The sequence below is a fragment of the Ahaetulla prasina genome, chromosome 1, assembly GCF_028640845.1.
Source record: "Ahaetulla prasina isolate Xishuangbanna chromosome 1, ASM2864084v1, whole genome shotgun sequence".
NCBI lineage: Eukaryota > Metazoa > Chordata > Lepidosauria > Squamata > Colubridae > Ahaetulla > Ahaetulla prasina.
Window position 1 is genome coordinate 318,926,329 of NC_080539.1, and position 26,881 is coordinate 318,953,209.

Consider the following 26,881-nt stretch of genomic DNA (forward strand, 5'->3'; position numbering starts at 1 on the left):
AATAAATGTGTGGTAATTTGCATGAAAAAAGATAATGAGCAATTAGATGAAGAAATATAAAAGACACCCTATGATAAGAATACAAACACAAACTGATTTCCCTCTCTGTGGAACTAATAATATTTAAATAATATTTCTCATCAGGTCAGTATTTATAATATTTTTTTTCCTAAGTATTGAAGTGTAAAAATAGTGGAGAAATAAAATAATATTCTGATTAATTATGTCATTACATTTGTAGGCAATACATTTGGAACCATTTCTGGCTAATGCCTATTGGCACAGACACTTAATATTTGTTTACCAAAATAAAACTCTTCCAGCTCTAGAAGATTTGAATTTTATCATTAAACGCAACGTAACCTATACAGGTAAGTGACTTTGAAATCCTGTCGTCAGTACCGAAATATATTGCATATAGTGTGATAATTGATTATACATAATGTATATGATATCATATATAATTACTGAGTTAGATAGACTACTGTTTAAGATTTTGGTTAGTCAAATATTTGTGAATTATTTTCTAGGTGTGATCATGATAACAGTGATAATTTAGATCATGGGTGGCCTTTCAGCTTGACACTTGGCTGCACTGAATGAAGAATTGTCTACGGCTACATCTAAGTGTGTGTGTGTGTGTGTGTGTGTGTGTGTGTGTGTGTGTGTAATGCACACACAGAGACATATAAAATGGGTGACTAACCTCGGCTTGCCTTGGGTGCACTGAATGAAAATTGTACATAGATATATTGATATATAGATTAGATATATGGATATTTAGATATATCTATATCTATATGTCTATACATTTAGCAGAACAAAAAACGCAAAGTTTACCCCTAACATCAGTGACTGTTGGTGGCCCCTTACTCATTCTCCAGCCCAAGACGCCTCACAGGATTGTTGTTGTGGGGGAAATAGGAGGAGGAAGAAGTATTAGGTATGTTCACTGCCTTGAGCTATTTATAAGGTAATAAAGGTAGGATTAAAAATCTAATAAATAAATCATCCAATTTCCTATGAAAAGATTAATTACATTTAACTGAAATTATTTTAAAAAGTGCATATGAATGGTATTAAATTCTATTAATATTTAAGATATTTTTCTCCTATTTTGAACTTGTAGATGCTTATTTGTCAAGAGCTCAGATATATAGAAAACAGGGAAATAATCACTTGGCAATGATAAATTACACTTTGGCACTGAGATATAGACCCACAGATCCTGAAATATATTACAAGAGAGGTGAAATCCATGAAGAAGAGGGTGAGTTAATACTGGCAATGGAAGATTATTCAAAGGTATGCATTATTATCTTTAATTTCATTATATATTGACCAGCTCTTAAAGAATTGCATGATTAAATCTATGCAACAAAAGAATTAATTAAAAGAGCAATTAAAAAAAATCAACAGTGGTCATAACACCTCTGAAATCCAGGTAATTTTTAATGTAGTTTATATTAAAGCATGGTGGTTTGCTGTTTAAAGAAAACAGTAGAAATAAATAAATAGTTATAAAATTAAAATAGTAATAAAATAAAAATAATTAAAAAGAACAAATAAATTAAAAAGAATACAAAAAGAAACAAAAAATTCAAAGGGCCAACTCAATGGACCACTGTGTCTTTTTCTGCCATCAGGTTTCTATGTTTCTAACAAAACCAAAGCTGGATAATCGTGTCTATGTCTGCAAGTTTTAATAATTTAATAAATAAATAAAACAAATGGATAAAGAACTAGTTTCAGATTGTTCCTTAATCTCCAAACCTTGATTATATGACAATAATAAATACTACTCTAATAATATTACAAATAACAACAGCAACAATAATAGTTTTATCAATCTTTGGGGGTCAACATGAACCACTTGGGAAACCCTGATATATGTTAACCCCGAAAGGTCCATCCAGATAAAGTCATGTGAAAAAGTAAGTATGTCCTCTTTGACTTATTTGGTTTTACGTATCAGAACATCGTAAAAATCATCTGGTCTTCAGCAGTTCTTTAAAGTCGGTAAATGCCACCTCAGATAAACAACAAATGACATATATTACATGATGTCATCATTTCTTTTACAAAAAGTAAGCCAAAATGGAGAAGCCATGTATTGTTGTTCATCATACCTCCTTTTAAGAACTGCTAAGGACCAGATGATTTTTACTATGTTCTGATAAGTAAAGCCATAAAACTCAAAGAGGATGTACTTACTTTTGCACATAACTGTATGTCTAGATTGGGGGAGGAGCTGCACAGGAGTGAAGCCATTCACCCATACCTCCCATGACTAAAACCCAGGCCTCCATCCACTTTTGTCAGTTTTCCTGCAACAAAAGAGGAAGCAATGAAGCTTCCTTCATATTAGCAAAACTGCTTTAGATGGCTGGGTTCCTATTCCTGTATGATAGTGAAAAGCTAGCTGAGGGTACCTCTGATGGTAAAGGAAGCACTGTAGCTTCCATTTTTCTTCCAGTAACTTTCAGGAACTTGGCAGTCTCTTCCCTGTTCTCCCAAGTACCCTTGCTCAACTGGCTTTGGAGTTTTCTCCTTGCAATAGTGCTCCTCAGCTGCTGAACAATCAACTGAGCAATAGGCTGCCATCACCTGCTGGAGACCACAAGGGGTAGTTCAGCACCTGCAGGCAATTGCACAGATGTCTGCTGAGGCCTGAGTTTATCCAGACTTGTTATATTGTGAACAAAGTAAATTATTCAAAAGCATTGTAAATGTCAGCATTGCAATATTGTTATAATGCAATTTTATATGTTTATGTTCCGAAGTAAAAAGTCCCAATACACAAAGGAATTTACTGGTAAGAAAATATGAACAACATCAACGCCTCTGCTATTTCAGGCAGAAAACAAATCAAAAACTTAGAAGCTGATCCATTAAAAGCAATTATTTATTACCTTTTAAAATGACTGTTATTTGCATTGTTTAGAATTCTGATGAATATTAAAATAAGGGTAAACTTTATTAAGTGTTGTATGTATCTTTAAAATCAATGTAGTGCGTTTACTATGATCCCCAAAGAATTGATGCACGTATGAAACATGGAGTATATTATTTTAACAAATCAAATTGGAGTGTAGCTATGCATGATTTTACAACTGTGATAAAAAAAGATCCAAAACATGCAGAGGCAAGGTAAGGACAAATTATATTTTATTTGAAATATTTGTAGTTTATTTCTAAACTATTCTACAGATAATGCCCTATTTCATTATTTATAAGCATCTACAATTCTCTTCATCTCTACAAGCTTAAGGACCTGTAAACTAGGTTTAAAGACATTTTTATTTGACTAGCAGGTTAGAGAAGGGCTTACAGTATATCCTGTATAAATGATATAAAACAAAGATGAAGTTTATTTTGTGGCAGATAGGTTTCACTATTTTTTAAGCTATGAACATGTATAAAACCCTCAAAACATATTAGGATTGTGGAGTTCATTGAAGATGTTGGATTACAAATAAGTCCATGTCTAAGCTTGCATCCTCTCTAAATGAAAAATTAAATAAGTAAATGAGATGAGAAAGTTCAGAAAAAGCTTCTCAATCATCTAAGATTCTATTTCAATCCTCTGAATTTTTCATCTATTTTGACTCCCAAAATAAATTAATCTTGTCCTGTACTACTTTATTCAATGGAGTAGGAGCTGTGTTACACACAAAATGAACCCTTAAGAAGATCTATTGAATATTCCTCCTGGTCATTAAAAGAAGTTTGGGAATACTCCTAACTGAGGGAAAAATAATCTAACTACTTCGTAAATCTTTGATTTAAGGAGATGAAGGTATTCTTACCAATATGGAAGCCTGAAAACAGTTGAATCTTATCTAGCAACCTCTAAACATGGCACTACTAAGTAATTTGCTAAGGAAAATTACCATTTCTGGTAATTTCTGTGAAACAGAAATAATACATTTGCTGAAATATTTGAAATAAGTTAACAATTCCCAAATGAGAATATGGAATAGGCATGGTTCTATCCTATTAAGAAAAATACAGTGAACTGTAAAGGGCAGATCAAAATTCAATGGTAAAGATCTTCCTATTATGTTTTTGGGTGAGGTCTGGGTGAAATAGGGAGGATTTTGTGGAACATATGAGTATGGGAATGACATGAGGCAAATCCTCGAATGTCTTGAATGAGGATTTGAGCTGACAATTATTTATTATTGTAAAGTTAAGTTTATATGGTGACTTGGAAATATGAACTATCAATATAAATTATATCAGCAGTCATTGAACACACAAGTATATTTGCTTTCATGGAAATGACTGGGATTCTGCAAGAGCCTGGCTGTGCCAGGTGGCCTGAGGACCAGATGGGGAAATTTCACACTGGTTGCTGGATTAACAGCAAACTCCACCTATTCTCCTTGCTTTCTGTTCTCCATCCATCTTTTTGTTATAATATTGAGCTATTCTCATGTTCTTTTTCATTGTTTATTTTATTGTTCTATTATTGTACTCCTGTTCTATTTACACTCTTTTCGTTTCTTCCTTTTTATTGTTGTAAGCTGCCTAGAGATAGGCGAGATAGGTGGCAAATGACATTATAGGTAACAAATACATATAACAAATAAAAAAATATATAAAAATTATATTTAATTAAAGATGTAACTAAATATATATTTATATTTATATTTGTATTTATATTTAAAAATTTAATTCTTGCAGAAATACGTAGTTGTTTTGTCAGATCAGATACTTGTTAAAATCCTGCTGTCTTTTTAAAGTTTTAAGTATCCTGACTTGGAAATAATGATGCAACTTTTTTTCCAGAACCTACAGAGGAAGAATATACATTAAGCAAGAGCAATATAAAAATGCAGCTGAAGATTTATCTGCTGCAATTCATTTGAATCCCCGTAACTGGATTGCATTCTATTACAGAGGTTGCATTTTGAGGAAAATTGATCAGAAACAGTCTCTACAAGACTTAAGTGTTTCTGGTATTAGTACTTTAATTTTTGTGACAATATGAATTGCATTTATGAAAAAAACATGTTTCAATGAATTTGTTTTCTACAATTGTATTAAAATATTGTATGCATTTTGAAAAGTATATTTTTGCTTTTATATGCAATTTTGAACTGAAATTACAAAACTCCTAATTATCTATATCTTGTCCATTATTTGTAATAGTTGCCTGTTTTTTCACACGATATATTATTTATTTAAATGAAACTAATACTAACATGTATTATTTTCTATGAAGTTTGTCTGAAATATATATTGAATTGGTATACACTTCCCATATGAGAGCCAGTTAATATGATATTTTAACAATTGATATGAGGGCCATTTTGGTGAGTTCTACTTCAGTCTAAGGCACAAAGCCAGCTGCATGATTTGGGCCAGTCTCTCTCTCAGTCCTAGAGGTTTCTGGAAACCACTTCTGAAATCTTGCTAAGAAAACCACAAGACTTGTCCAGGCAATGGCCAGGAGTCAACACTTACTTGAAGCCACACATATAAAAGTTGATAATGCAATTTTCCCCAAACATAACTATTTTACATAAACATATCCAATAAAAATTGGTTTATAAAAGACCAAAAACTGGTTAGCTGCCATAGTGACGATCATTCAGGCATTTCAGCCCCCAAGAGCACTCTGTAGGACTCCCAAACACTCTACGCATCTTATTTTTGCAAAAAATGGGCCTGTTTTTTGCAAAAACAGGACGCCTGGGGCAGGGTTTCGTGAGGCCAAAAATGGCTGTATAAGACACACTGGCTGTATAAGACGCACTGACATTTCCATCCTCTTCTAAGAGTGGGAAAGTGCATTTTATACTCCTAAAAGTACGGTAAGTGTAATAAATCCATTCTCCAATCTCCCTCAGTCCTCCTGGGAAAAACAATTGGTCATTACTCCCTTCAGCCGATTTACTAATATTGTGAAAGAATATATAGGTTTTAGCTTCCAGGAGAGGAATGTAATTGGCTGAGTTAGTTCTCCATCTGTGGGGTCCATATTTTTTTGGTCTGAAACTTACATCAGAGTCCTTTTGTATAACATATCTAAAACTATATGCCTTTGCATATTTTCCACAGCCATTATCACCTCATCAAACTATTTAGAAAACATTCAACTAAAAGTTGCATGTTACTAGAAAGTCTTTTCTCAAATTTCAGTAATTATTGCTTGTCTACAAAATGATACATTGTTGCTGTGTGCAACTTGATCAGGGAATAAAGAGTGCTGAAGCGGGAGAGGCATGGTCAGCGTTGCGGGCAAGACGGTCGCAAACCCCGATGTCTCCGGGGTTTGCGTCGATATCCCCCCGCCCAGGGGGTCCGTCCGAACTTTGGATCGGACCATAGCTGCCTCGAAGGGGCAGCGAAGAGTGGGGGAGCCGCCGGAGCAAACGGAGATGGCAAACTCCCCATAGCTCCGGATCTTTTCCACCGACCCAGCGTGGAGGAATGCAGCGCCATAGTCCATCATGGCAGCTGCACCAAAGCCGCGGCGGCTACAAGAGCGAGCAGGAGGAAGAAGCATCAAGAAACAAATTGTTGAAGTTGGGTGAGTGATGATCTCATGAAGAAAAAATAAGAATTTAAAATAGGCACAAGCCTTGGGGAGAACTTGTAGATTGGTGGCTAACTGAATAACAAGTGAAAGTGAAAGTCAATTTGGAGAATACACATTCGGAAAGTGAAAGAGAGAAGATAGGGCTTGGAATGGAAGCAGAGCCCCATTTAAATAAAGAAAAGGAAAATAAATTTTTTCCGACTAAACAATGGTTTGGAGATTCTTGGAAGTCTTAACGGATTATTTTGGAAACTAAAGAAACAGAAGAAAAAAATAAAAGAAGCTATTGAACTGTTTTTTATGCGAATATCTCAAATCCCTCTGTTTTAAATTTATGAAATATTAAAGATATCAATAGCACATATTTGGAAGATAAATAAATACAATTAAGGAGAAATCTTGGAAAATTGACCTCCATGTACCAAAGCATTTAAGAACAAAGGAACTTTGTCACCAAAATGGCTATCTATTATTTGTGAGCAGTAACTTTTCAAAAGGAGACATCTAGAGGCAGAGGAAGACAGCTGGAGGATTGGTGTTGCTGGGACTACGCAACAGCTTTAAAAGAGAGTTTCAGAAGGCATGTCTTTGAACTATAGAAATTGAATTCCCTATTTAAACAAGAATCCAGAGGCAAAGAAAGTATGCAAGAATGGAATAGCAGACAATTCCCCATGGAGAAAGTTCTGTGAGTGTGGGCACACAACTTTTTTTTGAAAGGAACTTATGGCTGCCTTTATAATTAGAGGCAGAGGAAAATAGCAAGAGTCGAATAGCTTTCTTGTGACTATTCCCATGAAGATTGATGTCGTTAGGACCACACAACAGTTTTAGAAGAGATTTCTAGATGTTGTGTCTTTGGATTATTGATTTAAGCAGAGAATTCCTTACTTAAGAAGGACTCAGAGGCAAAGAAAGAAAGTAAGAATGGAATTCCCACGGAGGAGGCGCTGCTGATGTAGACACACGACATTTTTTTGAAAGGAATTAATGGCTGTTTTTAGAGTTATGTGAAGAAATTTATATTAGAAAATGTTAATATTTACATTAAAATATGAGTGACAACTATGATAAAAATAATTGAGGTTTTGGGAAATGGAGGGAAAAATACTAGAATAAATTGGGATAAGTGGGAAATGAGTGTTATTATATTGAGGAAAAAATGTTCTTTTTTTGTTCTTACAAATAAGTAAGGTAATGAAAGGATTTGATAAAACTTCTAAGGAAACAGTTAATATTGTGGGGGAATAATTGAGGGAAATAATTAGTGACTACCCTTGCAAATGTTAAATTTTTTGTTTGATATTAAAATGGATTAGATGGAAAACTTTAAATATATGTTATTGATTTAGAGACAGAGGAAGATGAAGGGAAGAATGAAATTGTCTATGTGATCTCTGGGCAGTTTTAAGAAAGAGATTTTAGATAGGATGACCTCTGATTAGTAATGTAGATATAAAGCTGAGAGTGGTGAAATTTTAAAATGTAAATAGAATTTATTAATGATGTTGAAGGGAATTAAGCAAGGGGACTAGACTTCATTTAAATACTTTCCTGAATGGGTTGAATTTGATTTATTTCTATAATTAGATTGTGTGCAAATAAATAATTGAATTTAAAGAAGAAGGAAAATACATTGTATCAGACTATAACTTAGGTGAAACTTGATGTTTAAAGATGTACCTGACCACTAATTTGTTCACAATGATTTTTTTTTATTATGCTTGTAAAAAATTTTTTAAAAAAATTGGCAAAAAAAAAAAAAGAGTGCTGAAGCAAAAGGAAACTGGAAAGGTATTTTCTGGATATTTCAATCTAAGGTTAAAAGAAAAATTAAAAAACCCTGCAAATCTTTTGCAAATACAAAAAATGCAAAAACCCTGTGGTGAAAGTCCAATATTAATGTAAATCAAATGAAAGCACTTCACCATCCAAAGACACACCATGTTTCCTTATAGGGAACCTAAAAGTTATTCAAACAGCATAAATCAAAGGAAAAAAAGAATAGCTAGAATCCAGTAAGCATTGAAATCAGCATTCAACCAACTAGTCAACTTTTAAAGACAAAAAGCAAAGTGAAACAATATATTCATAATACAGGTAGGTCTACCACCATCCAAAAATCATTTTGGGTCATTCCTATGTGCTCATGTTCAAATCCAGGGAGCAGCACTGCTAGAGAACCAGTTTTGGCAGCAAAACTAGCAGATCATCGGCAAGAGAGGAAAAAGACTCTTAACATACAGCAGCCATCTTGGGGAGATGAGCAAATTAACTTGAAGAATATTATTAAAACATACAAGTGAAACTTCAGTTTACCAGACTTCAATGCAGTAGATTTTTCATGCAACAGACTAAATTCTACTATGCTTTACTTCCTTTATATTACAACATTGTGATGCAATTGTGTATTTGTGTTTTTTATGTGATGTAATGCAAAAAACATTTGTGTAGTGATGTCACATATACGATGTAACATTGTCTTGATGATGCTTTCTTCAACTGATCCCAGAAAACAATTGCCTCCATCGGATTAAAATGGATTTAAAAGTACATTTACCAGGTGAAAATTTATGATATTCTTCTTCTCTTCCAGTCCTTCTCAATCACAATTTTGACAATATTGGTGCTTACCTTCATCGTGGCATCTTGTATGCAGAATTGAAACAGTGGCCCCTGGCTATCTGTGATTTTGAAAATGCAATTGCTTTGGACAGGTATTTTTTACTGGCTTGCTCTCTTTTCTTAATTACTCACTCTTTAATGTAGCATTTAATCATACAAACCAGTTGCAAAAACAACACATGTCATAATAATTTAAGGCACTGAATATCTTTCACAAACAACCATCAGAAATATTAGTTTTTTTCTATAAATTTAGGAGTGCACAAGGAGGTAGCATCCTCTAATATAGTATCACTTATAAATCTTGAAATTACAGGAATATTGTTATGGTAACCTCATAAAATTAGTCTAGTATTCTTTTCTATTTTATCAGGTACATGCCTAACCCCAAAGCACTCTTAATATAACAGGAATTTTTGCCATTTTCTACTGCAAATGGTGTTATCTGTTCTCCAATACAACTCCTTTGACTATAAACTTATTTTTTAAAATAGCAGACATGATGGTTTTTTTGTTCTTCAGGAATAAGGGTGACAATGAAAGGAGGTAACATTGGTTTTGTGACGCAAACACTTTTTATAAAACTTACATAACTGTGCTTAAATTCTATGAAATGACTTGCTGCAAAATGTAATATTTATACAATTTTGTCTTTGTATTAGGAGTCTTACAACACCTTATATAAACATTGGATTGATTATGATGTTGCATTCGGATCAGTATTTTGATGCTATTCTACGGTTCACTGAAGCCATTCGGGTTGATCCATTAGATATTAGACCTTACTTGTGCAGAGCGCAAGCTTACCAAAAGGTATCTATTTAACGTATTTAAGAATTATAAATATTTATTCCCAAACAGCCATTTGTCTGCTTGTTTACCATGGAATAGTGAGAGATGTTTAATTCAGGATTTTTGTCTTTCTGAATTGTTTATGAAGTCATCTAATTTTAAAATTATATAACTGAAATGGAACAGGTCTTCAATTTTCTCATAAAAAGATAGGCAGCTGCATTCAATTTCTATTACAGAGTCCAAATATTCTTCAACAATTATATTCCATGATCTCTTCAACAATTCTCCTAGTTTGCCTATCTTCTATCTTTTCTTTTCTCCTTTGCGCATCATTATTCAAATATTGTGCCATCTTCATAGTAATCCAATTTTTTTCATAATATTCTGTTTTATTAACCTCTTTTGTTGAAAATATATTGTGGTGGATTACATACTGTATGTACTGCAGTATCAGATCAGTGGTATAATCAACTACATGCTAAGGGAGAATGGGAAACTGAACAGTCACAGTTTTAGGGAAGAGGGATTTTAAAATTTCATATAGTCTGAAGAAAGCCAGTTTAGTGTAGTGATGAAGATATCAGATTAGAAAGGGGCAGTATGAAATCTAGTCCCGCTTTAGTCATGAAACCAGTTGAGTGATCTCGGGCCAACCATTTTCTCTCAGCCCTAGGAAGGAGGCAATGGCTAATGATTTTCACAACATTCCAAAAATCCTGCAAGGGCTAGTTTAGGCAATTGCCAGGAGTCAAGACTTACTGGAAAGCACTAAAAGAAACGAGGGTGTGTTGATTTACTTTGATCCTAAATGTTGAAAAAGGAAAAAATACTTGTTTTTAATCAGAATGTACTTAATGTCTCAGCATCCATGACTGAGAAATAAAAATGTCTTTTTTAAAAAAAAACACAGGTTCATGATTTAAAGAATTCAGTTAAAGACATAAATAGAGCCATTCATCTCCATCCCAACTTACCCCATTTATTCTTAATAAGGTAAGCATTTATTGTGATAATAATGCAAAGGTGCATTTCTTGAGCATCTTACTTAATTTTGTTTTCTCACTTTTAAATGTCCATGTAATTGTAATAATGTGTATTATTAAGTCTTAAGTTCAAGATTTTTTTTTCATTTGCAGTATAAGAACACATTTTCAGTATATGATAGCAAGGGCAAAAGATGGAAAACCAGGTTGCCCCTCACATCTTTCTCATCTTTATGCAGTTTCTTGATTGGAGCCCAAACATTACGGGGTCAATGAATAGATTGTAGGTCTTTAAAAGTGATTATCTCCTTAGAAAAGTGCTCAATAATTATGTTCCATAGAAATATTAATAATGAATCAAGAATGCTATTTAAATTAAGTGTTTTTTAGATGAGAAGTTTTGGAGTGGATAGGAGCATGAAAGCAATACCCGTTTTGCAGTTCTTTAAAGCAGCCATAACATTTGTTGGAATTATGTAACTGCTGTTTGGAGCTGGTAGTGTTTCCAGCTTCTTTAAAGAATTGTAGAGAAGAGCTGCATTTATATTTCATGAAGCATCTGTCAGGATTCCAAGTAACACCCCCAACTAAGTAAGACTCCAAGGCAATCAATTCCTCAAAGATCCATTTTATCGGAGTTGTCATATTGGCACATCTGGGAAAACCCGAATCTGAAAGCTCCTGGGTTTTCCCCACCCAAAAGAAAGTCAAAGTCCCTGCCCCAGCACCCACATGTCCATCACATGGTACAATCAATCCACTGTCCCAACTGGAGATGCCTCCCAGTCATGCCACTCCAGGTGCAGGCTGAAAGTCTTGACTCTCAGAGAAAAGAATGTTGTTATGGCTAAATAACTGTACCAACTCCATACAACCCCCTCCCACTTTCCCACAGCACTAATTGTGGCAGCCCTGAAGATCCAAAAGAAAAGATGGCCTCCAGGGCTGACAGCAACTCTTTGAAATGGAGTCCAAAACTCTGTGCAGTCACAATAGTTGACTATAATAACTGTATAGTTGAATAGTTCTTCAGGTGTATGAATTGGGAAACAATAAACTTTGAAAAAAAATAATTTGGGTAAATAAATTTTTGTGTAAGCATTAATTAATTACGCATTTATTAAATTGATATGCCACTTCTAAAAAGTAAAAACACATTTTAAGTAAATGAACTATTTTTGATGTGTCATTAGTTGTCTGACTCAGGAAAAAGGTGAATGTTTTGGGTTTTTTTGTAATTATATTTAATAGGACATTTCTTACTGTAAAGGTGATTTAAAGGGCCGGGATAGCTCAGGCAATAGAGAAGCCTGTTATTAGAACACAAAGCCTGCAATTATTGCAGGTTCGAGCCCGGCCCAAGGTTGACTCAGCCTTCCACCCTTTATAAGGTAGGTAAAATGAGGACCCAGATTGTTGGGGGGGCAATAAGTTGACTTTGTAAAAAATATACAAATAGAATGAGACTATTGCCTTATACATTGTAAGCCGCCCTGAGTCTTCGGAGAAGGGCGGGGTATAAATGTAAACAAAAAAAAAAAGAACTTTGGAAATACTAAAAATGTTTTCTTATTTCTATAGAGGAGTTCCACTGGGAGAAAGAGATGCAGCTAGCCTTGATATGTCTCTATAACTGTCCATGATCATAGGGTTAGCATAGAATCCTTCCTCCTTTTGTGTTAGGACTTGAGAAAAATGTGGTGAGCTACTGGGATTTAGTTATTTAAAACTGCAGGCTTCCCACTAAAACCAATAGTGGATTAAATAGAATGTTTGAATTTTGGAATGTTTCTTATTATATATATATATATATATATATATATATATATATATATATATATATATATATATATATATATATATATATATATATATATATATATATATATATATTCCCTACGCATAGGGATTCCCTACACACGGTCACTCATGCCCTTGTCACTTCCCGCCTGGACTACTGCAATGCTCTCTACATGGGGCTCCCCTTGAAGAGCACCAGGAGGCTCCAACTGGTCCAGAATGCGGCTGCACGGGTAATAGAAGGGGCACCGCGATGCTCCCGTATAACACCTCTCCTGCGCAGCCTGCACTGGTTGCCGGTGGTCTTCCGGGCAATTCAAGGTGTTGGTTATCACCTTTAAGGCACTCCATGGCACAGGACCAGGTTATTTACGGGACTGCCTACTGCCACCTATAGCCTCCCATCGGCCTGTGCGCTCCCATAGGGAGGGCCTCCTCAGGGTGCCGTCAGTCAAACAATGTCGACTGGCGGCCCCCAGGGGAAGGGCCTTCTCTGTGGGGGCTCCAGCCCTATGGAATGAGCTGCCTCCTGGGTTACATCAACTCCCCGACCTCCGGTCTTTTAAAGACCTTTTCATTCCACCGTGCGGGGCTAGCTTTATGAAATTTTTAAGGAGGATTTTAGGATTGTTTTACCTTAGTTTTAATTCTAATTGGCCATTTTATAATCAGTTTTTTAATATGTTTTTTAACTTTTGTCTGTGTTTATGTTGTTTTACTTGGCTGTACACCGCCCTGAGTCCTTCGGGAGAAGGGCGGTATAAAAATCTAATAAATAAATAAATAAAAATAAATATGTTCACAAATATAGTGAAGAATTTGTTGAAATATTTTATTACAGGGGACAATATTTACTACAAATGAAGCATTTTGAACTTGCAAGTTTCTGTATACACCAAGTGGCAGAAATGGACAAAGGTATAGCTCTTTCAAAGTACTGCGCAATTTTGATTAGATTCAGCATGTTTTTTTCCTTGCTTTTGTTTTTGTATAGTACAGGAGTCTCCAGACCCGGCACCTTTAAGACTTGTGGACTTCAACTCCCAGAATTCCTCAGTTAGCCATTACATATAGATCCATTTAACTCATTAAAATTTTTTGAGATATCATGGGCAGCTATATAAACAACACATACTTCAAGTACTGTGGCTCTCTGGATCCCATCCATCATTTACAATTTAACAATACTATGTAAAATACAAGATAGTGTTAGTGTTATAATTGATATGACATACTTTTTTGCTTTGATACTTTCTCAATGAAGGCCAACATTCTCTCTTTTCATTGTATGTATACCAAAGTTTGTAGTAATAATAACTTGGTCTATTACTATTACATTTATTATTATTTAAATCTCCTACAGGATCTCTTGGATGTTCACTTGTTCAAGAAGCACTTGTGCAATCATTTTGTCAAAACTATAACAAGGCTATTGAGTGTGCAATTGCAGCCACGAGAAACCAGCCTGAGCCTGCTATATATTGTCTACTTGGAAAAATCCAGATGAAAGCCAAAAAATTCAAGGTTAAGAAAACAGTCATATTCATGAGTTTTTGTTAAATCTTTTAAAAAGGCAAACCCTGAAAGAATGAGTGTCATAGAAATACTGTTTGTTAAAATGGGATTTGATTAATATTTGTTTCCTTCTGCCGCTCTAATTCACTATTTCCAAATATTTTATTTTTCCGTTTTGATGGCTTACAAAGAGCACTTTATTAATTAAGCTGTCATCCCTTTTGTTGAGTTTCTGGTTTCATTTATATAGTATGTTTAAAAATTGAGCTCATCATCTCTATTGGAACATAAATAATCACCTGTCCCATCCTTGCTCTGTTGCTGTGAATAGTCAAGGATGTGTGTACAAACTCTATCCAAGCAAAAGAAAATTTTCCCCTTTAAATCACCTTCTGCTAGTTTCCTATTCCTCTTTGTGTGCTGCAGCCATGGTGGTATTTCACCTTTGGCTATGTGAGAAGTCACAGGAAAGGAGAAAGAAACCTTTATCTTCCTCTCCTGGTACATATATTTATTTATTTCTTCAGCTTGCATGACTGTCTAACTCCAAGTATGGGAAAGGTAAAAATAAATGAAAAGCAATCATACAAACACACAACACAGATTGAAATAGCAGCATAGATTGGCAGCTGAAGACAACAACCAATATACTACCCTGCTTCCTATATAGATGGGCTCATTTAGCACTTTAACCCAATGCCCAAATAGCAGTCAGGTCTTCAGAATCTTAATAAAGGTCAATAGATCAAGACTATAATAATCATTTGGAGCCAAACTCTTCCACAGGGCAGGTGTCACAACAACAAGCATATTTTCTGAGTCCCCCCAAATGGCATAGCTTGAACTTGAGCTTGGACTTAGAACATGCCAACTCCAGTATCCAGCATGGACAAAATTCAGTCCATACTCTTTGAACTGTGCAAATCAGGCAATCAGAAATGTTCTGCATCAACATTCTCTTTTTTTTCAAATAAATATTCCTAGAGTCTAAAATGTAATTAGGTTTTTTATTTTATCCAATTATATTTTGGTTTTCTTGGATATTGATGTGGTACCTTCTATTACTACCCTTTCCCTAATAAATCATCTTTATAAATTCTGACATATGACTTCGTAAGTTTGGAAAGCTCCATTTCACTGAACATTTTTTCAACTATAAAATTTGTATGCTACCCTTGTGTTCTACAAGCTACCCTTGTGTTCTACAAAGCTCACTAAATTCTATGGGAACTGGAACATTCTGACTTCGGGAAAATTAATACAAAAGTCCTTTGCCATAGTTTTTCCTATAACTGAGAATGAGGGAGGGTAAAATGTACAATACAATAAGGCAATTTATATCTATCAGAACATTCAATCTACCTATGAGCATTTTATAGTAATTGCTTTCTAGTTTTACAAAAAGGTTTCTCAAGTGAAATTAAAATTTCACATACTATTTGAGTTATAGACAGTCCTCAACTTACGGCCACAATTGGATCCAAATTTCCAGTTTAAGTTGTTATTGTCATAAGTCAAGACTCCCCTCCCCGAATGGATCTAATTTTATGACATTTTTTGTGTTGCTCATTAGGCAAATCCATGGCCATCAAGTGAATGCCTAAGTGTGAATCCCTTCTTCTGTATGAGCACTTTTGCTTGAAAACTGATAAAAAAATTGCAAAGCACAGTCACGTGACTGTGGGACACTGAAACTAGTCGTAAAGGCAGGCCAGTTGTCAGATTCCCAAAATGCATTATGCCAATATGGGGGGAGGGGTGGCGCAACATTTTACAATGGTCAGAAATGCTTTACAGACCATAAAGCCCCTGTTCCGACCCTGTTGTAATTTCAAACGGTCATTAACTGACCTGAAGATTATCTGATTCGAACAATATTGTTTGTTAACATTTTATACAATATATGTGCCCCATTGCTCTTCAGTGGTGAACTTGTTACATGGTATACCATATTTACCTTCTGTATTGTTGAAATGATGCAACAAGCAAAGAGGCAGGAAACTTAACAGGACATTGGCAAGGAGCTAACTTTGTGCTTCTGCTATTCATAATATATATTTTTATAACAATTATTTTTGTTGAAAGAGGCCAGAGTAATTTACAACAATTCATTTAGTGACTGTTCAAAGATACGATGCTGAAAAAGTGACATGACAATTTTTCACACTTAAAACCATGCAGCATCCCCATGATCACATGATCAAAATTCAGATGTTTGGCAACTGATTCATCTTTATGAGCGATGGTAGTGCAATGGTTAGAGTGCAATTCTGCAGGCTACTTCTGCTGACTGCAATTTGGCAGTTCAAATCTCACTAGGCTCAAGGTTCACCAGCCTTCCAGCCTTCTGAAATAGGTAAAATGAGGACCCAAATTGTTGGGAGCAATATGCTGACTCTGGAAACTGCTTAGAGGGGGCTGTAAAGCTCTGTAAGGCAGTATATAACTCTAAATGCTAATTGCTATTGCTATGATGCTTGTAGTATCCCAGGGTCATGTGATCACCTTTTGCAATCTTCTGACAAGCAAAGTCAATGGGGTAGCCAGGTTCACTTAAGAACTGTGTTACTAACTTAACAATTGCAGTGATTCATTTAACAAATGTGGCAAGGATCATAAAACGGGGCAAAACTCACATAACATATGTCTTGCTTAGCAACAGAAATGTTGGGCTTAATTTTGGTCTTAAGTTGAGTACCGATTGTACAAAGTTGACCCAATAGATATCCCAAGTATTTGGTTAAAAGCAAGGGTCCCCAATTGTTCAGTTCATCAACCCTTCCATGAAATTTCAGACAATCTATAGATTCCCAAACATTTATTATATGAAAATTATTTAATAAATACTTCTTTAACTAATAGTACTACAAACAATAACAACAATAATGCTTTCATAAAAATAGGTAATATTTAAAGTATAGAAATATAAGATTTATTATACCTTTATTACTGAAACTGTTGACATCATTAATGGTTAGGATGCATCACATGAGCATCAACAAGGGCGTGATACTTGATTGGAAAATGAGGAGATTGGGAATATGCTCAGTAAGGGAAATGAACAGGAATACTATATGCATATGTATTCTTCCCAGGAGAGGGGATATGAGAGAGACAAGGGGGAGAATGGAAGGCACACAGACAAAGCAAATGGGTAAATGAGGCCAGCTGATAAAGATCATTCAAGGGGACTCTTGCTGGTGGGAACCCTGGGTTACTCGCTGCTAGCCCTGTCACTTTCAGGACTAAGGACTTGCATGGAGCTCTACAGAGATCCCAAAGATTAATGGATCTGAACTGACCAACCATCATTTATTGACCACCTTTAAAGCCTCATTTCACTGAAATTTACTGACCTCTGTTGATGCTCAGCCATCTATCAACACCATGGATACTTAGTCCCATCAACACTTTGGGATTGATACTAACCCCTTTGGGGGGAACCCTGTTAACGATGTTGGTTTCTGTTTGCAATCTCTCTTTGTCATATGCTGCTTTTTCCTATTTTACATCCTAGCAAAAAAAGATTAATGGTATAGCTCTGGACAATGCCATTTGGCTGGTGGCGCTATCAGTTAACTATATGCTACCTTTTTTTACAGGATGCTCTTTCCAGTTTTAATGAGGCTTTGTTGCTGCTAGGTGGCATTGAAAAATATCTTCCTAATACCTTTGAGGCTGCAGAATTATATTTTTTAATGGGCGAGTGCTACATGGAGCAAGTTTTTCTAATAGAGGTATGCATTTTGACTTTAAACTGGCTTAAAATAAAAACCAGAACATTCCAAGAATTTCATGGGCATCCAATTCATCCCCTAGCCATATTCACAAATTGGCAATTATGATTATTAACAGCCTGAAGTATTAAGATCAGGCTGGCTAAAGAACTGTTTTTTTTCAAACATGATATTCCCACCATTTGCTCTGATGTTTAATGAACTAAGGAAGGAGTGTTTTAAAGGGTGTTTTTCAGATTTGGAAAAAACTCACTTAACCCCACTTTTGTCAATTTGCTTCAGTTGGCAGATTTCCTTCTCTTGAAGCCAGCTTTTGATCTGGCAAGTTAAACTTAGTTTTGTCCCATAGTAGAATTTAATTGATATACTACTCTTAATTTACTACATGGTTACTATTATTACTTCCTATTAAATATTATACAATATATCATTGATATTTAGTTCAGCATATTTCAGAAGATCTTTTTCATTGTTATTTGCTACCTTAAGCATATTTGTTTATTTGTTATTTGCTACCTTAAGCATCGTGTCTGGAAAGGTCAGCATTATTATTATTTTTTTATTAAAAAAGGATCACAGTTTGTTCTTTCCTGTCAAATCTCCTTTCAAAGATTATCTGCTTGATTGTGTGTGAGAGACAATGATTATATATTCCTTTTATTTGTTTCTTACATATTCCAACTTTATAGAAAAAAACCTGTTAGGTGATTATCTTTTTGTTAGAAGAACATTCTGGACATTGAATGAATATTGAAGAACATTCAATTAAAGAAATACACTGGGCAAGCTCCCTAAAAAGAAAGCTATTTTATTTGACAGCATAGAGCTATTTGAGGTAGCTACAATTTGGGGTGCTGAGGCTGGTAATATTTATAGGAAAAGTGATCCTTTGTGAAGTGTTTGTGAATGTGCTCTTTAAAGCATTTGTTTTGGTGGACATGTAGCTCTAGTGGGGAGATGTCTTTATCTAACTTTGTGAATCTTTCCCTTGGTGTATGGTTATGGGCTGATTTTAGGCGCCTCATCTTTAAAGGAATTGTCTTGTTTGCTATTTGTTGTGAAGGATGCAGTTTAATCAGTTCAATGTGCCTGTCAATTATTAGGTTGAAAGAGGTTAAGCATGCCATCTTCACAACATTGTATTGTCTTTGTTTTCAACATAGCTTTTTCTGATTTCCTTACTTGCAAGTCATGTTAATAATTAAAAGGAATGTCAAAAGGCAGCACAGGAATAAAATTATTCCTGAATTAAAATTTCTTCCAACATACTCATGGAAGAATGTCTACAATCTCAATTTTAAGTTGCTTTAATAAAATATATCAGTTATCATAATAATGATAATCTTATGGAGATATTATTATCACAAATTAGAAATAATTTAGAAATAAAGGGATTAAAAATTAAGTCACAAGAACAACACACACTTATATTATTTAGATATCTCTGGGTAGTCCTCAGTTAATAACTGCCTTTTTAATGACTGTTTGAACTTACAGCAGGATTGAAAAAGTATCTTTATGACTAGTTCTTGAACTTACAACCACCACAGCTTGGTTATGTGCTAACCATTCAGTCGCATTTCAACTTGCATGCATTTATGATGGTCGTTAAGTGAGGACTATGTATATTCTCAACTCAATGTATATTACTCAAAGGATAATATACATTATTATAGTAATATATTTACATTATTATATTGATTGTTATTTAATATAATATCACAGTTTTAAAATATTAAGTTTTCTCAAGGTTTTTTTTTAAAAAGTTGGGATTGGAACTAAAATAACAATTTTACAACATAAATAAATATGAAATATGAAAAATAGAGGAAATTTTCTCTTAAGTTTTGTTATTTTATTTATTTTGTAGTAGCATGATTCAATTAAATCGAATGTTGAATCATTTTAGGCCTGCGATGCTTTTACTTCTGCTGTCAGACTATATCCACGATATGCAGATGCATTTTACCAACGAGGGCTTTGCAGAATGCAGCTCCAACAAGCTAAATGCATCTTAGATTTTAACAAAACACTTGCTATTGTACCAAAGCATTTTCAGGTGAGAGAGATGATTTTGTATTTCTGAAGATTTAAAAATAATCCTTAATAATGAAGTTTTAAAAATAAAGGCTTAAAAATACACCTGAAATAACCTTGCTGTTTATTAATTGACTAAAAATGGAACATTTTTGGGAAATCCAGCTCAACTGTTGAGAGTAAGATGGTCTTGACAAAATAGGCAGGATATGTTATGAAACACATCAAGGACAAATAGAAAATATGCAGAAGAGGCTCAGATAGATAACTTCTTAATTTACAATGTTATAAGAAGGGAGGGGGGCACAATCAAACCTGTAAGATTTTTTTAATTTTAGCCACTCTTAAAAAAAAAGTAGTCATGACCTTCCTGTGGAATTGATTCTTGGCCTGATCTATTAAATGGGACAGGCATCAATTAATTTGGTTCAGATCGTATCTTTTTGTATACATAGCTGAACTTCAAATGCTAAATACATTTGTTTAAATGCTGTCAGGATGTCCACAATGGGAAGCAAAAAAGTCAAGATGTCCACAAAGGGGGTTTTAAACAGGCAAAGTGACACATACAGATCCATGATGCAAGCCCTCTTTCTTATATATGCATGTGAAATTCCCAAATCAGCGAACATTAGTACACAAAAGTTTACTTAGGGTACACAATAGACTAACCATTATAATTACAGATATGATTTGCAAAATAAGGCACACCAGGGAAGGTTATACAAAAATTAGGAACAGGTTATTGCTGTCATCTATAATTTGCAGATAAAGAAGCAGATTAAAAATAAGCACATATGACCAAGGACAAGGCTACACTTGCCTAAATTCACTGTTGTCTGTTCCCAACTAGATATTCAAGTAACATGATATACCTTTTGAAACTATCATGATAATTTGTTTGCTGGCTTGCTTGAAAAATTGCCATCAGATGTAAATTGGGATCAGTGGTACATACAGTGGTATATTCCTAAGGATTAAAACAATTCATGGGAAATATGCTTGGAATCTGCCTTGTTAACGATCATTGATACTTTTTTAACCAATATGCACTAGCAGATGTACAGGTGAAACTCGAAAAATTAGAATATCATGCAAAAGTTCACTTATTTCAGTAATGCAACTTAAAAAGTGAAACTAATATATGAGATAGACTCATTATATGCAAAGCGAGATAGTTCAAGCCTTGATTTGTCATAATTTTGATGATTATGGCTTATAGCTCATGAAAACCCCAAATTCACAATCTCAAAAAATTAGAATATTACATGAAATCAATAAAACAAGGATTGTACGTAGAACAACATCGGACCTCTGAAAAGTATAAGCATGCATATGTACTCAGTATTTGGTTTGGGCCCTTTTGCATCAATTACTGCCTCAATGCGGCGTGGCATGGATGCTATCAGCCTGTGGCACTGCTGAGGTGTTATGGAAGACCAGGATGCTTCAATAGCAGCCTTCAGCTCTTCTGCATTGTTCGGTCTCATGTCTCTCATTTTTCTCTTGGCAATGCCCCATAGATTCTCTATGGGGTTCAGGTCAGGCGAGTTTGCTGGCCAATCAAGCACAGTAATCCCATGGGCACTGAACCAGGTTTTAATACTTTTGGCAGTGTGGGCAGGTTCCAAGTCCTGCTGGAAAATGAAGCCAGCATTCCCATAAAGCTCGTCTGTGGAAGGAAGCATGAAGTGCTCCAAAATCTCCTGGTAAACAGCTGCGTTGACCCTGGACTTAATGAAGCACAGTGGACCAACACCAGCAGATGACATGGCTCCCCAAATCAACACAGACTGTGAAAACTTCACACTGGACTACAAGCATCTTGCAGTGTGTGCCTCTCCATTCTTCCTCCAGACTCTGGAGTTTCCAAATGAGATGTAAAAGTTGCTCTCATCAGACCAGTTCTTTTTTTTTCTTTCGTTCAGGTAAGACGCTTCTGATGTTTGTTGTTCAGGAACGGCTTGACAAGAGGAATACGACATTTGAAGCCCATGTCCAGGATCCGTCTGTGTGTGGTGGCTCTTGATGCATGTATCCAGCCTCAGTCCACTCCTTGTGAAAGTCCCCAACACTTTTGAATGTCCTTTTCCTGACAATCCTTTCCAGTCTGTGGTCATCCCTGCTGCTTGTGCACCTTTTTCTTCCACACTTTTCCCTTCCACATGACTTTCTATTAATGTGCTACAGCACTTTGGAAACATCCAACTTCTTTTGCAATTACTTTTTGAGGCTTTCTCTCATTATGGAGGGTGTCAATGATGGTTTTCTCCACAACTGTCAGGTCAGCAGTCTTTCCCATGATTGTGATTCCTACTGAACCAGACTGGGAGACCATTTAAAGGCTCAGGAACCCTTTGCAGGTGTTATGGCTTAATTAGCTGATTAGAATGGGAAACTTTGAGCCTAGAATATTGAACCTTTTCACAATATTCTAATTTTCTGAGATTGTGAATTTGGGGTTTTCATGAGCTATAAGCCATAATCATCAAAATTATGACAAATCAAGGCATGAACTATCTCGCTTTGCATGTAATGAGTCTATCTCATATATTAGTTTCACCTTTTAAGTTGCATTACTGAAATAAATGAACTTTTGCATGATATTCTAATTTTTCAAGTTTCACCTGTATGAAGACTTGATATATGGAGGGTCAGAAGATTCTTCTGGGATTTAGGGGCTAAGGGCAAAGACCCATCTTTCAGAACAAGAGAGAAGTGCCTGTAATGTATTTATTATGGATTAAGAGATAGCAGACAAATGATAATTGTATGTAGGCTTTGACATTTTTGTATTCCAGTTAGCACTCTTATTGGAAGTAATACATAATTTAAGGGGAGAGAGCAAGTCTTCGTGTGTGTGTGAGGGGGGGGGAGAGAGAGAAAGAGAGGGAGGGAGGGAGAGAGAGAGAGAAAGAGAATGTTTTATTCCTATTTATAAATATTTGAAGCTTCAAACCTATGTAAGACAATATCCAAGTCTCTGGACATTTCCTCCCTTTTGCGTTCTGCAGTGAGTTTGTTGTTGTTTTCTGTTAAGGCTTATTTAAGTCGTGCTGCTTACTATGGTAGTAAAGGAAGATACTCAAAAGCAATAATGAATTGCACTGAAGCCCTCAAAATTGAGCGACGTAGTGTGAGAGCGTATCTTTACAGAGGAGTACTGAAATTTTACAACAGGGTAAATATGCTTATTCTACTGGTGTCTTACTTTGGGATATATAAGTGAAGGCTTCGCAGTTGTCTTATGAGAGTACAGAAGGATATTTGAACATCAGAGCTGCTTAGTAGCTGTGTAATAAGACCTTAATCACTTTCACAAGAATGTAAAATCTTGATTCATAGACCAATATTGAAATTAGTTTTAACAAAACTTGACATCTGTATTTTACAATGGTGGTTGTTAGATGGAAAAACATGCATACACACCAAGAGAAGGTAGAGAAAGGCAAGTGCTGGAAAAATCAGGACTGTGGGTAAGTGGACTGCTTGGATCTGCTGTACATCAGCTGAAGATTCTGAGGAAAGAAAAGTGCTGAAGATGAGAAGTGAGGGCACAGCCCATCACCTTTTCCTTATTCACCCCCATTGTTTTTGTTTTGTACACACCCCTCACAAACACTGTAATATGTACCTTATTCTATGTAAAATAAATAATAATGCTATTACTAACTATTATGTCATTTTTTTGATAGACTTACAAGCATGCTGTTGAAGATTTAACTAAAGCTATACAATTGGATCAGATGTGCACTTTGGCATATTATAACAGAGCAATTGCATTCCAACAATTGAAAGACTATGAATGTGTATGGTTTGTTTCTTCTTAAACAGTGATTTGTTATTAAGTTGTTTTATTTATTTATTTTATTTATTAAACTTATATACCGCACCATCTCCCATAGGACTCAGGGCGGTTTTGGTACTGGATGTCTACTTCCAAACCTGCTTTCCTGTCCTAACTAGATTTTATAGCAGATCTAGGGACAGGGTTTGATTTGTGTAAATTTCTATTGTTTATTCCAACTGCTTTTTTTCCCCCTTTCCACAAATAGTGTTATTATTACATTGAAAAGAGTACAGTTTTTAATCAGCTCAAGATTCTGGCATTTTTTTTTTTGAAATAGGAAATAATTTAATACTTTACAAAAATTATCTATGCTTTTGATTTCACCAATTCACAGATGACTTTGTGGATTCTGTTTATTTGTTTTAGAGTTTGATAGATTATAAGACTGTTCTTCATCTTGAGCCAAGCAAGGACATTGTCTTGAAAGTGATGAAAAATCGTGCTCTAGTTTATATAGAAACAAAACACTATGAATATGCACTAAAGGTATTTTCCCTAATATTATAGATATGTTTGTTTCTACATTGTAGATTGGATTTGTTGGAAAATATTTTGTAATCTCTATGACAAAAAGTGATAAAAGAAACAAAACAATACTGCCTACAGACATGGTTAAACTGTTCATATACATTTAGAAATGTAGCTAACCGTAACAAAGGAATTTATTAACAAATAGTTAATTTGAAATAAAGAAATATGCAGTTCTTCTATTATCATCAATGTTTAAAGTTAATTTGTCCAAAATTTATTAAATGGGTTGAAGGAATATCTTGGGCTTTTAGATATTGTTAAATTTTAGACCCTGTAGGTGCATGCATTTACTAGAGAATCACATGTGTAATATTCATTTTATTATGTTTTTGTATATATTACTTGATTAATACTCTGCGAGGTATATTATTGTATCTTACATATTACACCTTAAGGATGCTAACAAAATAAAAGTTACATAAAAAAAAGGGGGAAAATGAAAGAAATCATTACTTGAAGAAATTAACATTTTTTTCCTCACCTATACTATAGTGGCTTTTAGAGTATAGATAGCTCTACATAAATGGCTATCAATTTTATTGTTTTTGCTGCAAAAACAGTATGGCTAAACTTCTGAAAAACATATTTAATGTAACACTTTTTAACGAAAGTGTCTTTCTCTGTTTCTAGGACTTTGCAGAAGTGGCAATGATTGAACAAAAAAATGTAGGAGTATTGAATGCTATTGGACTTTGCTATCACAGGTAATCTTGAACACTGCTGAGTAAGATTTGGGAACATGTATTTGATTCTTTTGTGTAATGGAGAATTTCTATGTAGCAGATGTGGAGAAAGGAAGGCAACAGTGGTGACCCAAGGCATTTTATTTCTTGCAACAACAGCCAAATGCCTTACTCCCCAATTCTGAACTAGAATAAGCATTTCTAAAAGCCATAAGGCATATTTCAAACAGTCAGACAATCAATTTCTGTTTTCATCAATTTCTGTCCTCTGCAGGATAGGGCAAGCTCAGACATGAGGCAACTTTCAGTCTATTGCTTGGTTATATTGACTGGTGGCTCAGTGGCTAAGACACTGAGCCTGTCGATCGAGAGGTCGGCAGTTCAGCGGTTTGAATCCCTAGTGCCACTTAACGGGGTGAGCTCCCATTACTTGTCCCAGCTTCTGCCAACCTAGCAGTTCGAAAGCTTGTAAAAAATGCAAGTAGAAAAATAAAAACCACCTTTGGTGGGAAGGAAACACCGTTCTGTGTGCCTTTGGCATTTAGTCATGCCAGCCACATAACCACGGAGACATCTTCAGACAGTGCTGGCTCTTCAGCTTTGAAACGGAGATGAGCACCGCCCCCTAGAGTCAGGAACGACTAGCACATATGTGCGAGGGGAATCTTTACCTTTACCTTTATTGACTTACCACTTCCATCTCTCCTATTAGCTAAGTAGTTAGCATGCTATCTGGGATTGACAACTGTTATATTGAAATATATCTGGAAGTCACTAGGCTGGGGAAGGCTGATTAAAGAGAAAGGCCTACCTTGTTCTCCAGAAACCAGATGTGATTTCTTAACCCATTTTCACTATTTGGTTCAATTTCTAATGATTATTTGGAAACAGCATTCCTAAAGGGCAGTACAGTAGGAAATCAGCATGTTTTTTATATATCTTTTAATGCTATATTTTGAGAAATTGAGTGGTGGACTTTTCCCCCAAAATACTTATGTTATTATATTACTTGATAAATGATAACATCATCTCATTTATTGTGAATCTTCTTTCTACAAAAACAAGAAGAAAAGTACATTTTCTACAAAAATTGCTTGGTTTATGTTTTAACCATGTTCTAATTTTTAAGTTCACCTGGAAAACACTAGGCTGAGGAGGGTTTATTTACAGAGAACATGTAGAATATAATAAAATGAGTAAATGCATGTAAAATCATATCATCTTTCATATATTCATTCATTCATTCATTCATTTTTGTAATAGCCACCCAACTTTAATAGACTTTGAGGCAAAAGCAGTAAAAACAATTAAAAAATAAAAAAACCCAACAGCCTGGATTGAAACAATAATATGGGAAACAAAACTCACAATATTTCATTGAGTGAGTTAATTTGAGGTTCATTCTGTCTGTCTGTCTGTCTGTCTGTCTGTCTGTCTGTCTATCTATCTATCTATCTATCTATCTATCTATCTATCTATCTATCTATCTATCTATCTATCTATCTATCTATCTATCTATCTCATGATAAAATATATGTATTTTGAAGGATGCCCATTAGGAAGCAAAATGAGAAATTCTTTAAAAACCATATTTATAGGGGAAAAATTCATTATTATTTTTTAATAATAAATAAACTACATTCCAGTTTAATATAGGAGGAGCCTAATGAAGTGTCCTCTTTCAGGAAGGCTATGGATTAGCTTTGCTACTGATCTCATCTCCTTCTGATGCATGAGAGCTGAAAAAAGGAGCATGATGATATTATAATCAATAA

At 34.8% G+C, this 26,881-nt stretch overlaps 1 protein-coding gene across 3 annotated transcripts in view; it reads left to right on the plus strand.

The window, feature by feature from the left end:
* TTC6 (tetratricopeptide repeat domain 6) overlaps window positions 1–26,881 on the plus strand; it is a 57,441-nt gene that overhangs the window by 20,647 nt on the left and 9,913 nt on the right. For 2 of the 3 annotated variants that reach the window (XM_058162297.1, XM_058162298.1), the window contains 15 exons: window positions 242–371; window positions 1,130–1,305; window positions 3,014–3,150; window positions 4,795–4,964; window positions 9,147–9,267; window positions 9,838–9,988; window positions 10,881–10,963; window positions 13,595–13,671; window positions 14,117–14,277; window positions 17,871–18,005; window positions 19,915–20,064; window positions 23,083–23,223; window positions 23,738–23,851; window positions 24,259–24,378; window positions 25,054–25,127. In XM_058162297.1, the coding sequence (XP_058018280.1) occupies window positions 242–371; window positions 1,130–1,305; window positions 3,014–3,150; window positions 4,795–4,964; window positions 9,147–9,267; window positions 9,838–9,988; window positions 10,881–10,963; window positions 13,595–13,671; window positions 14,117–14,277; window positions 17,871–18,005; window positions 19,915–20,064; window positions 23,083–23,223; window positions 23,738–23,851; window positions 24,259–24,378; window positions 25,054–25,127 (1,940 nt within the window). Of the gene's footprint in view, window positions 1–241; window positions 372–1,129; window positions 1,306–3,013; window positions 3,151–4,794; window positions 4,965–9,146; window positions 9,268–9,837; window positions 9,989–10,880; window positions 10,964–13,594; window positions 13,672–14,116; window positions 14,278–17,870; window positions 18,006–19,914; window positions 20,065–23,082; window positions 23,224–23,737; window positions 23,852–24,258; window positions 24,379–25,053; window positions 25,128–26,881 lie in introns of those variants that run through there. The other variant, XM_058162299.1, reaches the window with a different exon arrangement.